Source organism: Electrophorus electricus, chromosome 17 (genome assembly GCF_041902795.1).
Source record: "Electrophorus electricus isolate QZ-2024a chromosome 17, ASM4190279v1, whole genome shotgun sequence".
NCBI classification, from domain to species: Eukaryota; Metazoa; Chordata; class Actinopteri; order Gymnotiformes; family Gymnotidae; genus Electrophorus; species Electrophorus electricus.
Genome location: NC_137513.1, coordinates 20,551,797 through 20,565,057, shown reverse-complemented (window position 1 = coordinate 20,565,057; position 13,261 = coordinate 20,551,797). Strand labels below are relative to the sequence as shown.

The following is a 13,261-nucleotide window of genomic DNA, read 5'->3' as shown; positions in this document are numbered from 1 at the left end:
GCACTGAATGGCCACACTGCTACATCAACATTTCTTTAATCAAAGTCCATATCTAATACACTCAAACATATTTAAAAAACCCCCAGTCTTAGATACAACTTTCTACATTCATTACTTCATTACATTAGGGAGGTGTCTCCTGTTCTCAAGTATGTCTCTGTCAGCTGACTAGCCTCATGTAGGTGTTGCTGTAGCAGCTCCAGGCAGTGACTCTGGACCAATTACACTGTCTAGAAGGCGAGCTATTTCAGCACTACCAATGGAATACAATAGCTGTAGAGTCTGGCTCCACAGCAAAGAAACAATACCTTTTGGTGCTGCTTAGGGATTTGGCCAGCCTGTTGCATGTTTAGGTGTGTTCAAAGTATTCCACAAACTCTTCTGGTTTGTGCTATGGAGTCATCTTCATAAATTGAAATTGGCCTGCAGTTGGAGCACTGGCAGGCTTCAGCAGACTACGGAGGATCTGATGGCCTGCATCTTGCTCCTTAGTGAGGGCTTTAAAGTGAAGGAACTGCTCACATAGTAGCTCAAGGAACTCCTGATGCTGTGTTTGTTGCACAACAGCAAGAGTTTTGATAATATTTCCAAACAAGAAAGTCTTTAAAGAGACTTACATGAGTTCAACAATCACCAGCTTTGGTAAGGGAGGAAGGACTCTTGGTCAAAGAGGAAGGACAGGGAAAGTGATAGTGATAGTGAAAAGAGATTTCCTTACTGCTCACTATGAAACAAGAAAAAAAACTTTATGTAAGTTATATAACTTTTATATAACCTTTTTTTCCTACATTCATTTTGCTTTTTAGCAATCAGTTTTGTTTTGTTTTTTGACTCAGGGTCTGTGTTAGTCCTCTGCTCTCTCTGGAATTAGCTTTGGCAACCTACTGAAAGAGTTGGCATATAAGTAGTCTGCCATTATGCACTCACAAGTTTTATTTCTGACTGATTCACCTGTGCTGCTTCTACGCTGTGCAGATGATATTTGCCATGACCCTGCTTTTTCATCACCTGGAAAAGGCCCATCAGCTAATACAGAGACCAGAGGAAAGAACAAGGCAGCTATCATGGCCTCTGGAAGGAAATGACTCAGTTTTTGATATGGCTTTTGTATAAGTAAGAATCAGCAGTCTGTCATTGCTGTATTTAGCTGGCAGGATGTGTGACTTTTTACAATTCTCTATGTGCAACAGCCAACCAACTGATGGTGTTTGTAATCTAGCGTTATGCAAAGGCTGCTGTCTCCACTGAAATAAAATTAATATTCTCATTTTTCCATGTCATCATAATGATGACATGGAAAAATGAGAATATTATGAACCTCTACAATTTATCTCTCTGTACTTGCAACTAATCACAACATCCTGCACAACCTATCCAGTATTAGCCATTCCACATGGCTCCTCCTCAGTTTCCACCATTTAAAAAATATTCAAACAATCCATATATGTCCTTCCTTTAATGTTTGTTTCAGCATTCAGTCAGGGTCCAGCATACATTAAGTCATTTTAACTGTTTTAACACATTTTGGACCAATTTATTGTCATAATTAAAATCAAATCCCAGCAAAGAGGAGGAACTGTTATTCTCTCACAAACATCTGCTGATGACAAACAAGGAAATCTGCTGTCCCACTAGAGGGTGCCGTGACAGAAGTCATGGTGAAGTAGCCAGGTCAGCTAGCTAGCTAGCTGGCTAATTGGCTACTTAACTTCCCTATGAAGGCCAAACACTACTACAGCTAGGCTACTAGCTACCTTAAAGTACCATGCTTTAAAACAGATCTCTTACAAAAATAGCAACCATTTGTTAAGTTTAAAACAGTAAAATAATAAAGAAAGAAATCCAAGTTGTATTGACATTTATACACTGTTCACCTGCAGCTGTCACTGCTGAACCATCTATGTTGTTCGCTATTTTTTTCAAAATTTTTCAGATGTTAGTAACTTCTTCTTTTCCATTTTGCATTGCATGGAACAATACTATCCATTCAAACCATACTCAAAAACCAACCAGTTCTAAGTATGCATCTTGGAATTTTGAGTGTACTCAAATTTAACAATTTTAATTACACTATATACTACATACTCATAGACTAGTTAGTATTAGTAAATAGTATGCAGTTGGGATGCGCACATAGTCTTGGCCTTACTTTTCTTCAGACAAAGAATGGTCTGCTCCGAGGAAACCCTGCTTTTCCTAATGTGAAGGATACTCACTGGCAGCATGAAGCAGAGTAAATTGTAAAGCTTATTCATTTAAAGTGGAATTGTATGATGCTTGTGTTATGTAGGTGCTGAGTATTCAGATTGAACTGTGGTGGTTTACTGGTGGGCAAGCTAAATTGTTTGGGTTTGGCATTACAACTCTTGATAAAGTGAGCTCCACATTACATATCCTGCTCCCACTGGCACACTTGTAGCTGAGCTTGATGACAACTTTAAAAGTAAATAAACTCCATTCACCTGTAGCTATGCTGACACAAACATGGTCATATCTGACTCACCCCACTCACTCTCTTGACCACACTTGTGCTAATCACCAGAGATAGGCACTGCCCATCTCAGCTATTGATGTAACATTGCAGTTCATGTGTCCTGAACCAGAGGATAAGCTCCTTCTGACTCCAGTGATAACCATGGCCAAATCCTCTGGAGCCCCAGCCCAAGTCATTTTCAGTGATGGAACTTTGACAGACCTTCATGGTGAAACCAAACTGTTCACCACTTCAGCCCTAGGAGCAGAACTAAAGAAAACTCTGACTCCAGGGTAGCTTGAGTCATTATTCCAGGGCTGATGTCAGTCTAGCTGGCAGATATAAACAGCAAGGAGATGAGCAGCATTACAGATGTCAGTCCGCTAGTCCACAGCCTCCCGACTCATGACATGTACACTTTGCTCATACTTGGGATTCAGGAAATGGATAGTTGCTGAAGATGTTGGAACAGCACAGTTATGCTCATGTACTACAAAAAGCCCAGTATAATAAGGTCAAATTCACAGCTTACAATGTTCTCATAAGGTTGAATGATCCTGCACACTCCAGATGTAAATTGGAACCATTGTGAAAAGGACATTATACTGTGACATGAGCAATCAAGCCTGCTGATGGTCATGGTATGCATGAATTACTTTTATTTTGAAAATATTTTTTTTTAAAGAGCGGAAGAGAGAATGTAATGCAGAGGTGAGCAGAGTGCCTGTCTCCTGTGCTCTGGCTTTATTTGTTTTCTTCCCAGCAGAATTCATAGCCAAGTCTATTACTTTAGTACTGAGTTTCTGTAAACTGGTTCTTTCTGCATGAAGATCTTACATTCATATTTTACATTATTTTTTCTTATAATTACAGCTCTTGTGTTTGAACAAGCCAGATCTGATATTTTTGTTTTTTAATTGAAATTAAAACATTGAGAATTTGGCATTGCATTTTTATCTTTTAATATAACTGAATTATTTACTTGTTTAACCAATTACAGTGCACTTTTTATTTTTATATTATTTTTTAGAGTTCTCTGAGTATTAAAATATGCTATACAAGTAAATTTACTTTGCCCTGCCTTACCTTACGCTCTAAATATTGTAATAACCAGCTACCAGTTATATCTAAAATTATTTTTGCAATGTGTAATACAAGTATTTTCAATCTAATGTATACTTTTAAGTTCATTTGAGTTTTTAGGAATTAGGTGCTCAGCCAAGCATTCATAACAAACCCTTTGACTATTCAGCATGTGAGAGTTAAATAAATATATTAAATATATGAATATAACCGCAAATTATTGACCTTCAGGAATATGTATAAAAATAGTTCTAAACTAGAGCTATTTTTTATATTCAATACTCAGATAACATCTATTAATTACTGCTTTAAAAAGTATTTAACCAATAATTAATAGATACTTGTTTGAATATTCAGCCTGAAAGTATGCTCCTACATGTAATAAGAAGAGAGACTTGGTGAGAATGACAATGATTGGTTGTGCATTACTCAGTCCTGAAAACACAAACACAACTTAAACATTATACCAGCAAGTGGACTGAAAAGCCTGCAAGAAAAAACCCCACAATCCTAAACACTTAGACTTTGTTAAAAGTTTAATACATTTATCATGTCTATTAATTGACCTGATAAGATATCTGTAGTCAGTTGAGACCACAATAGAACATTTTGTCCATAAAAATTACCAGTGACTTTGGTATGAATGATGTTAAAAAAGCTTGTGCAGAAACAGTCCAAACATATTTGAGAGTATTGTCTTCTTTATTTATCTGGTTCAACTTTTGATATAATTCTCAGTATTTTATTCCTGATCTCTTTAGTTCTAAAACAGTATATAAAAGGATTTACCAAAGAAGGACCAAGAATTGTTCCAACTCTCAACCCATGTCTTTCCTCCAGTGTTAAGACTAACCCAATCCTGGTTAGGCCTATTAGTATGAAGGTGGGTCCGTAATAGCAGGCTATAACTATCAAGTGACTTAAGCAAGTATTAAACACTTTTTTCTTGTTACCCTTTGAGTTCATTTTGATGACAATGATAACTATCCTAAGATAAGACATGCAAATAAAGCTAAAAGTACCAAACATTATTATGGAGGAAAACAATGACATTAAATCAAAATATGGATTTGGATCTACACAAGTTAGCCTGACAACAGCTGCATAATCACAAAACACATACTTCAGACTTGAGTAACACAATGGCAGAGGTAGCACTGTACCAGGCACTATGGCCATAGAAGCAGAACCCACGATCCACAGCAAAAAAGTGAGCAGAATAGAACGAAAATTTGTCAGAATAGAATGATACCGCAGTGGATTGAGTATAGCAATTAAACGGTCAAATGCCATGGCAGAAATAGTGAACAGCTCCATCACAAATCCTAAACCAAAAGCAAACATCTGAACAATGCATGGTCCATACGATATGGATTTATAGCCAACTATAAGGACACCTATCATAGTTGGACATGAGCTGGTACAATACAGCATATCTACAATTGCCAAATTGCAGATAAAAAGGTACATTGGTTGGTGCAGTCGCTTATCCAAAACAATAAAGCATATGTTTGCAAGATTAGCAAGCATAACAAAAATGTATACTATCAATATGACAATACCTACACCCAATGGCTTTTCTAATGTATCGAATCCTGTTACAACAAATTCAGTAATCATTTTTCTAGAAATATTTTGAACCATAGTTCACTTTTTGTGACAGTTTGAAGGACATAAAAGGCCTTTGAATGAATGAATAAGGAATTATCAGTTGAGTATCCAAAGTAATCCTGTTCTTTATGCTTTTTTTTTCAAAGTCTTTGAAAACACAGATCCTCTTTACAGATTTATACAGCCTACTTCATTGTCAGATCAACTGTGAAAACAAATCTGATGACTGCTGAAGACCATTTATATAGTTCAGTATGATTTTGCTCTCTGGTTTATCATGTGTCTGTGCACACTTCCCAATTCCCAGTAGGAGGGGCATGTTAGAAAGATACACAATTATCTAAGGAAGATCTATAGTTTGTTTATAGAACCATATTTAAAAAGAATGAAAGCAGTTGTCATGCTCGCCCTCCCTTGTGTTCTGTTTTCCATGGTGACACCTGTTTTGTTATCTTCCTGGTTTTGTTGCCATGTGCTTCCTTGTTTTGGTTTTTGTTTTCTCTGCCCCCTTGATTAGTTTTTCACCTGTTACTCATTTCACCTGTGTCTTGTTATTGCCATATTAGTTTGAGCCTACATGGATGGAAAAGGACCAGCTCAGTATGACCTGGGCAGCCCATAAATTTATGGACAGAATGGACCAGCTTATAGGTAGAGGCATATTAGGACTGGATGAAGACCATATAGCCTGTGTCCAAGCGGATATTACAGCCCTCTTAGAGTTGTGTAGGCGGGGAATGTCTCCAGCTTCAGTGGCTCTTTAACCAGGTAGTGGGATTTGTGAGCAAAGCTCCACAAAACCTGAAAACCTCCCTACACTTTACCCAAGGTGCCACCAATGTTGGAGGAAATAGACATCTGAACATGTTCCTCAGCCAGGTCCATCCTTCTCATCTATTATCTCTATGGACCAGGCTACCCCAGGGGGTAAGAATTCTCATGGATTATTTGGGGGGTGCCGTGTGCCCCTGGGTTTGGCCCTTTCATGGCCCAACAGGACTTTCCCAAACCTTGTTTGACCCAGAGAAAGACTCTGGGTCTCAGTGGCTGCCTAGGGGCCTCTCTGTCTTTGAGTCCCCCTACAGGTGACCAGCCTCCAGACCCTGGCAAGGGACACGACAACCAGCTTCCAGACCCTGGCAAAGAACACGACAGCCAGCAGAGCGCAATGGCCAGCGGAACTCGACAGCCAGTAGGATGCGACGTCCAGGTTCCAGACCCCAGTGTGCTCCTTGATGCTCAGGCTGTGTCAGGCATGCTAGGAAACCTACCGGACATGACGCTGATCATTGCTGCACCTTTGGACCAGTCACCTGCAGCAGCTGCACATCTGGACCTACTGCCAATAGGTACTGCACTGCCAGACCCCTTCCAGTTCTTTTTCCCAGCATAGAAAACATGACCTTGCCAGCTCTGGTTCCCATGCTTTGGGCCAAGGCCATCCCCATGCCTCGTACAAGGCTTATTCCAATGGCTACACCTTGTGGCTCTCCAGTGTTCCTAGTAGACACATGTTGCAGCTCTCCTTTGCCTCTTTTGACTCCTGTGGCCATGATTCACAAGTGGCCATTTATTTCAGAAGCCTTTTTGTTGACCTCCCAGACCCCAGTGACTCCAGAGGCCTCTCTTTCAGGATTCTGGACCTCAGTGACTCCTGTGTCTATGCCTTGCGTTCCTCTGTAACTCCTCAGCTCTCTCAGGTAGCTGTGTCAGCGCCTAGAGCTGCCCCAGTGTTCTTCCCATCACCCATTACTGGCACTGTACTTATGTCTGTTTTTGTTCCTGTTCCTGTTGTTGTGCCTGTTTCCGTCCCCGTGTCAGTATCAGTTTCTGTCTCATTTCCTCTGAATGTATCAGTTCCTGTACCTGTGTCCATCTTTGTTCCTGTCCCTGTGTCTTTTGTTCAGTCCCTAATCCATTCTGTTCTCCATTGTCCTGTCCAGTCCTCCATGGTCCAGCATCCTGTCCATTTCACCATAGTCCGTGTGGTGTCTAGCCACAAGTGGTAATGAAAGGGTCCAAGGACCACACTGCCCATGTTCACACTTCCGCTGTTGATCTGACAGTGCTCCACATTAATGCAATTTCACCATTCATATTTTACATAAGGCTAAGGTCTATAGGCCTGCCAAAATACTGACTCAAAGCAAATTTAGCATGTATTCATGGCAAGTATTTATGTACATACCTTTTTTTGGTGACAATCTGACACCACATTGTCAAGTTTTAGCCAGTTTCAAGTTTCAAGTTTGGTTTATTTGTCACATACATAGTCATACACAATATAACTCATAGTGAAATGGTTGAGAGTGCTCTGTCTAAACTGAGGAAAAAGAAAACAGGGGTGCATAGAGGAATATATATTCTTTATATGTACAAAATATATTAACAATGTATGTACAATATATATATATATTATGTTTATATACACAATGTACAATGTATATGGTTGTGTATATATGTATGTACACAATGTACAGAATGTACAGATCCATTTTGTAAAATGACATATTTACAGTTTTTATGTTACATATGTTACATATTTACAGTTTTTATGTTACATGGTGGTAATTGAATATATATACAGTTATTGAATATATATACAGTTATGTTACATGGTGGTGGTGGTCCCCACAGTTTATCAGTTTCCCTGATTCAGGGCCCGAATGGCCTGTGGGAAGAAGCTCCTCTGCAATCTCTCTGTCTTGGTCTTTAGGGAGCAAAAGCACCTCCCTGACCTCAACAGAGAGAAGAGCCTATTGTTGGGATGGGTGGGGTCCTTCACAATCCTCCTGGGCTTGGTCTGGCACCGCTTGTAGTAGATGGTCTGCAGGTGAGTGATGCGCTCTGCTGAACGCACTACCCTTTGGAGTGCTTGTCTGTCCTGCTTGGTGCTATTCCCAAACCAGACTGTGATGTTCCCCATGAGGATGTTCTCGATAGTGCAGGTGTAGAAGTTCCGCAGTACCTTGGCGGGCAGTCTGAAGTCTCTTAGGTATCTGAGGTGGTAAAGACGCTGACGAGCCTTCTTTGCCAGGGAGTTGGTATGGCTGGACCAAGACAAGTCCTGCGAGATGTGAACACCAAGGTACCTGAAACTATCTACTCTCTCCACCATGGTTCCACTGATCCTCACAGGTTGGTAGTGCCGCTCTTGCTTCTTGCTGCAATCCACGATCAGCGCCTTTGTCTAACTGACATTTAGGAGGAGATTATTTTCCTGGCACCAGTTTTCCAGGTGTTTAATCTCCTCCAGGTAGGCCCTCTCATCGTTGTCCAAGATCAGGCCCTTGACAACGGTGTCATCAGCAAACTTGACAATGATGGTGGAGCTGGAAGTGGCTGCGCAGTCGTAGGTGTACAGTGAGTAGAGTAGGGGGCTTAGGACACAACCCTGAGGAGCTCCAGTGCTGAAGGTGAGGGTGGATGAGACACAGTTGCCCACCCGTACTGATTGTGGTCTGTCTGTTAGGAAGTTGGAGATCCAGTGGCACAGGGATGTATGCAGTCCTAGATCCTCCAACTTAGTAGTGAGTAGGGAGGGGATGATAGTGTTAAATGCTGAACTGTAGTCGACAAACAGCATTTGATTACATAAGGGCGTGCATGTGGAGACCGAAAGTGTGGTTAAAAGTTATATTGTAATAGGTGTTTTCTTGAATTCTGTAGAAGTAGTTTATGTATCCAGGATAAAAAAAAATCTATTTTATGGCCATCCAGGTAATATTTCAGATTCAACAGAATGCTGTCATCACATATCTCAGCTTCTTTTTTTTGGAAGCTGTGTTCAGAGTGCAGGGTCAGTCATTGTACAACACCACCCTGTTTGCTTACAGGGTTAAGGGCCTTACTCAAGGGCCCAACAATTGCTAATGGCAGAGCTGGGAGTTAAACCCACAACCTTCCAATTGATAGCCCGATTCAGATATTTTCTGACAAGCAAAATGAATGCACCCACTTGCATATATGTTTTAAGCTATTTGGCTAAATAATGCTTCTCCAGAAGCCATCTGTGCTTGTTTCAGATGAATTGCTGTGACTTAAGCCCCTCCCAAGATGGCAGATGCACAGATAAAGCCAAGATGAATTGTTGTGACTCTAGCCTCTCCCAATTTCACTGTCCTTGAGGAATTTACATGAGACTATGAGCTGAATCATGCTGAAGTACATAAATACCATGGGTTTTGCCAGATAGGGTTTGAAGTAGCACAAAGTAGCACCTTTGCTTGTCATTTCTCAGACACAAAAGTGCATGAAATATTGAAGCTGTGATGACACTTCAAGGACTTTGAAAAGAAAGAAGATAAAACAATCTGTCACAAGGCGCATTAAACCATGACTAAGAATGATTCCATAACGGAATTTGTTATAACAGGTTTTGACAATTTTGAAAGGCCAGTGGCTATTGGTATTGGTATTCTTACAGTATATCTGCTGGTTATGCTTGCTAACTTTGTAAACATATGCTTTATTGTCTTGGATAAGCGTCTGCACCAGCCAATGTACCTTTTTATCTGCAATTTGGCAATTGTAGACATGCTCTATTGTACCAGCTCATGTCCAACAATGATAGCTGTTCTTATAGTTGGCTATAAAACCATATCTTATGTACCATGTGTTGTTCAGATGTTTGTTTTTGGTTTAAGTTTTATGATGGAGCTGTTTACTATTTCTGCTATGGCATTTGACCGATTAATTGCTATACTCAATCCACTGCGGTATCATTCTATTCTGTCAAATTTCCGTTCTATTCTGCTCACTTTATTGCTTTGGATTCTGGGTTCTGCTACTATGGCCATAGTTCCTGGAAGTGTAGTTCCACTACCATTGTGTTACTCAACTCTGAAGTTCATGTTTTGTGACTATGGATCTGTTGTCAGGCTAACTTGTGTAGATCCAACTCCATATTTTGATATGATGGCAATTTTATCTTTCTTTATGCTATTTGGAACATTTGGTTTTATCTGTGCAACTTACATAAGGATAGTTATTGTTGTAATCAAAATGACCTCAATGTGTAGCAAGAAAAAGGTGTTCAATACTTGCTTTAGCCACTTAGTAGTCATTATCTGCTATTTTGGGCCCACATTTGTAGTGACAGTTCTGACAAGGACAGGTTTGGTTTTAACTGTGGAGGAGCGACATGGTTTGAGAATTGGGACTATCCTTGGTCCATCTTTATTAAATCCTTTCATATACTGTTTAAGAACAAAAGAAATCAGAAATAAAATATTCAGAGTCATATCTAAAGTCAAAACAATCAAATAAAGAAAGAATATGAGGTTCTTCGATATTCCTGAAACAATTTATATGCACTGTTTTCCTCTGATTAATCCAACTGTGTAGTTGACAACAGATGTTAAATATAAAGAAATACAACTTAGTGTATTTTTGCTGTTTAACTGCTGTTCTACCATTTACATTACATTTACATTGAAATGTGCCACATGGAAGTACTGCCAACATCTCTGGGAAAAAAAGAAAATGAAAACCTAAAGGATCGTTCTAATGATTCTGTAAGATATGGCTGTAAACAATAGAAATAGAGAGGATAATTCAATTAAAATTCAAATAAAACAGGGCCTGCCTCACCAGTGTACCACATCTGGCAGGAGTGATACCTATATTCAGATCAAAAGTTGTACTGTTGTAGTCGTATTCATGTCAGTCTTCACTGGTTTCCTGCATTAACTGCCTATTTCTGTTAACATAAGCAAGTCATTTTAACATTGACAATTTTTGCGGAATTGAATAATCTTTAGTAAAATAGTTTTGAAATGACAATGAATATGAAGTTAAGGTAAAAACGCAATAAAAAGTAATATTTTTCAGGGTGAGGCTCTGTCAGGTTTCTACTGTCACCACAATCAGTTCCTATATTTGGGGGCTTTATTCTTCAGTACTGAGTAAGGACATGTGGGGTTCCAATCAGCTGATTGGCCAGTTTTTGGCTCAGCTGTTGCTTTAGCACTACTCATGGGGTTGCTGCAAGAAGAAATGCCATCCACTGAGGTAACTGGGTGATTTGTGTGGATCCAAATATTTTGCCTGTATATTTATTGTTTTGTAACTGTGCAGTTAGTTCCAGTCTGCTGCATGTATGTATTTTCTTAAAATAAGAAACACATTCTTCAACTCCACTGTTACAGGGAAATAAGTATCCATCATATCATAGCTCATGAAAGTGTTTTAAGCTGACCGAAGTAATAAAATTAATAAATTAATTACAATTAGGGAAATTCATGTATACAAACATTAATTTAGTTGAACGCATATAATACACACCATGTGAGTTTACAAAAAGTGAACATTAAGAGAAATCAGCCTAGTTTAATGTATTTATACTTCTAAATATCATGTCATCTAAATATGTTGGAATTGTCATCAAAACACACTTATCACACAGCCTTCACTGTGACTAATGTAGAAGGAGCTGGGTAGCCTTAAAGAAACGGGAGTCACTGAGAGATGGTGCTAACTCTTTTGAGGACATCCTTTATTGGCAAACAACAGAAAGAATACAAAGGCACAATCGACATTTGCAGTTTGTAAGGGTCTAATGAAAAATCAGGCAAACAAAATAGACATGGATATCAAGGTTAGAGCAGTTACACTGATAACCAATGTATAAAACTCTCAGAATAGGAAATACCCAGTGGCAATTTTAGACTGTGGGATCCACGCTAGGGCCCATCAGAGGGCCTGTTCATTTGTACCTTTCTATCTTATTCTTCTTCACTTATTTATATTCACCATATAAATAAATGCATTGTGATCAATAAGTCAATGTTCTTTATCATGAAACATTTTATTTTATTTGCGTTAGCCTACATGGCCAACTATTTCTGCCCATTGACAGAAAGTTTTCTCAGAAAGCACTGAGAAAAGCACAACACAGGCAAGGAGGAATTTCAGCAGATGGCTTTGGCAATTCGAATGCAAAGCACTGGCAATGGGCACCTCTGGGACTTAAAAAGCAAGCGAGTGGAATGATGAACAGCTGCAGGTGATTACTAATAAGCAGGTGATTGGTAATGGGGGAATAGCTGTAATGTGTGATTGGTAAATTCCTGCCTGATGGTGGAATGACAAGATTTTAACATAGTAACATTGTAACACAGTAATAGTAGCAATTTTTAACATGGTAGAATGTTCACATCAAGTTTAATTCATTTTTCAAAACACTTTAATGTGTTTTAAATGTGTAGAAGAGATTTGGCAATGTTAACATGATCAACTATATGAATAAAAAAATATGATTATTGATGTTTTTAATATTTATTATAGACTCCAGTCCATTTATACCAGCTGCCCCTGTCAAAACCCAGTCATTGCCCAGTTTATGTAAATTGTGCTCCTTTCCTTCATCAATAATGAGTACTAGAACACATTCTGAATATGCAACAATGGGAATAAGCCAAAGAGATATTAGGAATGCAAAAGCAAGGAAATGTAAAGTAAGCAATTGATGTCGGACCGACACAAACAAGATGACAAGAGGTATATATACAGGGCAATGAGGATAAAACATCAAAAGGCAAATAACAATACATGAGATATGAAGGAGGGCAGAATGAAATAGACACAAAAGCAAAACCATCTGGTGCTAATGCCATGAAAACCAGAGGGGAGACGTTATAACCACACCATTCAAGTAATGCACAGCTTCCAAAGTGCAAAGGGGCAAACAGGGCCCCTCAGTTCCCAGAGCAGGACTGAGCCAAGAGGATGGTGTTGCGCCGGAGGAATAAGGCCAGTGGCTAGAAGCAGATTAGGAGCCAGGTCGAGAGCTATGGTCCAGTCAGGATCAGGTGCCGAAATCAGGAACTGGTCAAGAATGGGAGATGCAATCAGAAAGTGACAACAGATCCAGGGAAAGTGACTGGAGCAGGGGAAGGGCCTGCAATAAGAACAGGAACAGGACATAGAATAGGAACAGCAGTAAGAGATAAGCAGGACAAGAGAGGAAGCTAGAATAGAAAGTGGACCTGGAACTGGAACCCACTTAGGGGTGGGAACTAGAACTAGGCCTTTAGAAGGAGCCAGAACTGGAGGTGAAACAGGCCTCGGGCCTGGAGAAGGAGAAGGAACATG

At 39.5% G+C, this 13,261-nt stretch overlaps 2 protein-coding genes across 2 annotated transcripts; one reads left to right on the top strand and one right to left on the bottom strand.

Annotated features, from left to right (window-relative positions):
• Nucleotides 1–4,258: 4,258 nt before the first annotated feature.
• LOC113567724 (olfactory receptor 2A7-like) lies at nucleotides 4,259–5,360 on the bottom strand. Its single transcript, XM_026995819.3, has one exon. The coding sequence runs from the start codon at nucleotides 5,198–5,200 to the stop codon at nucleotides 4,259–4,261; it is 942 nt and encodes a 313-aa protein (XP_026851620.2). The 5' UTR covers nucleotides 5,201–5,360.
• Nucleotides 5,361–9,502: 4,142 nt separating this feature from the next.
• Nucleotides 9,503–10,963, top strand: LOC113567725 (olfactory receptor 6E1-like). The gene has a single exon (XM_026995820.3). The coding sequence runs from the start codon at nucleotides 9,503–9,505 to the stop codon at nucleotides 10,433–10,435; it is 933 nt and encodes a 310-aa protein (XP_026851621.2). The 3' UTR covers nucleotides 10,436–10,963.
• The last annotated feature ends 2,298 nt before the right edge of the window (nucleotides 10,964–13,261 follow it).

Excerpts from the sequence above, each read along its gene's own strand:
- LOC113567724 (XM_026995819.3), bottom strand. The coding sequence starts at position 5,200 with ATGGTTCAAAATATTTCTAGAAAAATGATTACTGAATTTGTTGTAACA.
- LOC113567725 (XM_026995820.3), top strand. The coding sequence starts at position 9,503 with ATGACTAAGAATGATTCCATAACGGAATTTGTTATAACAGGTTTTGAC.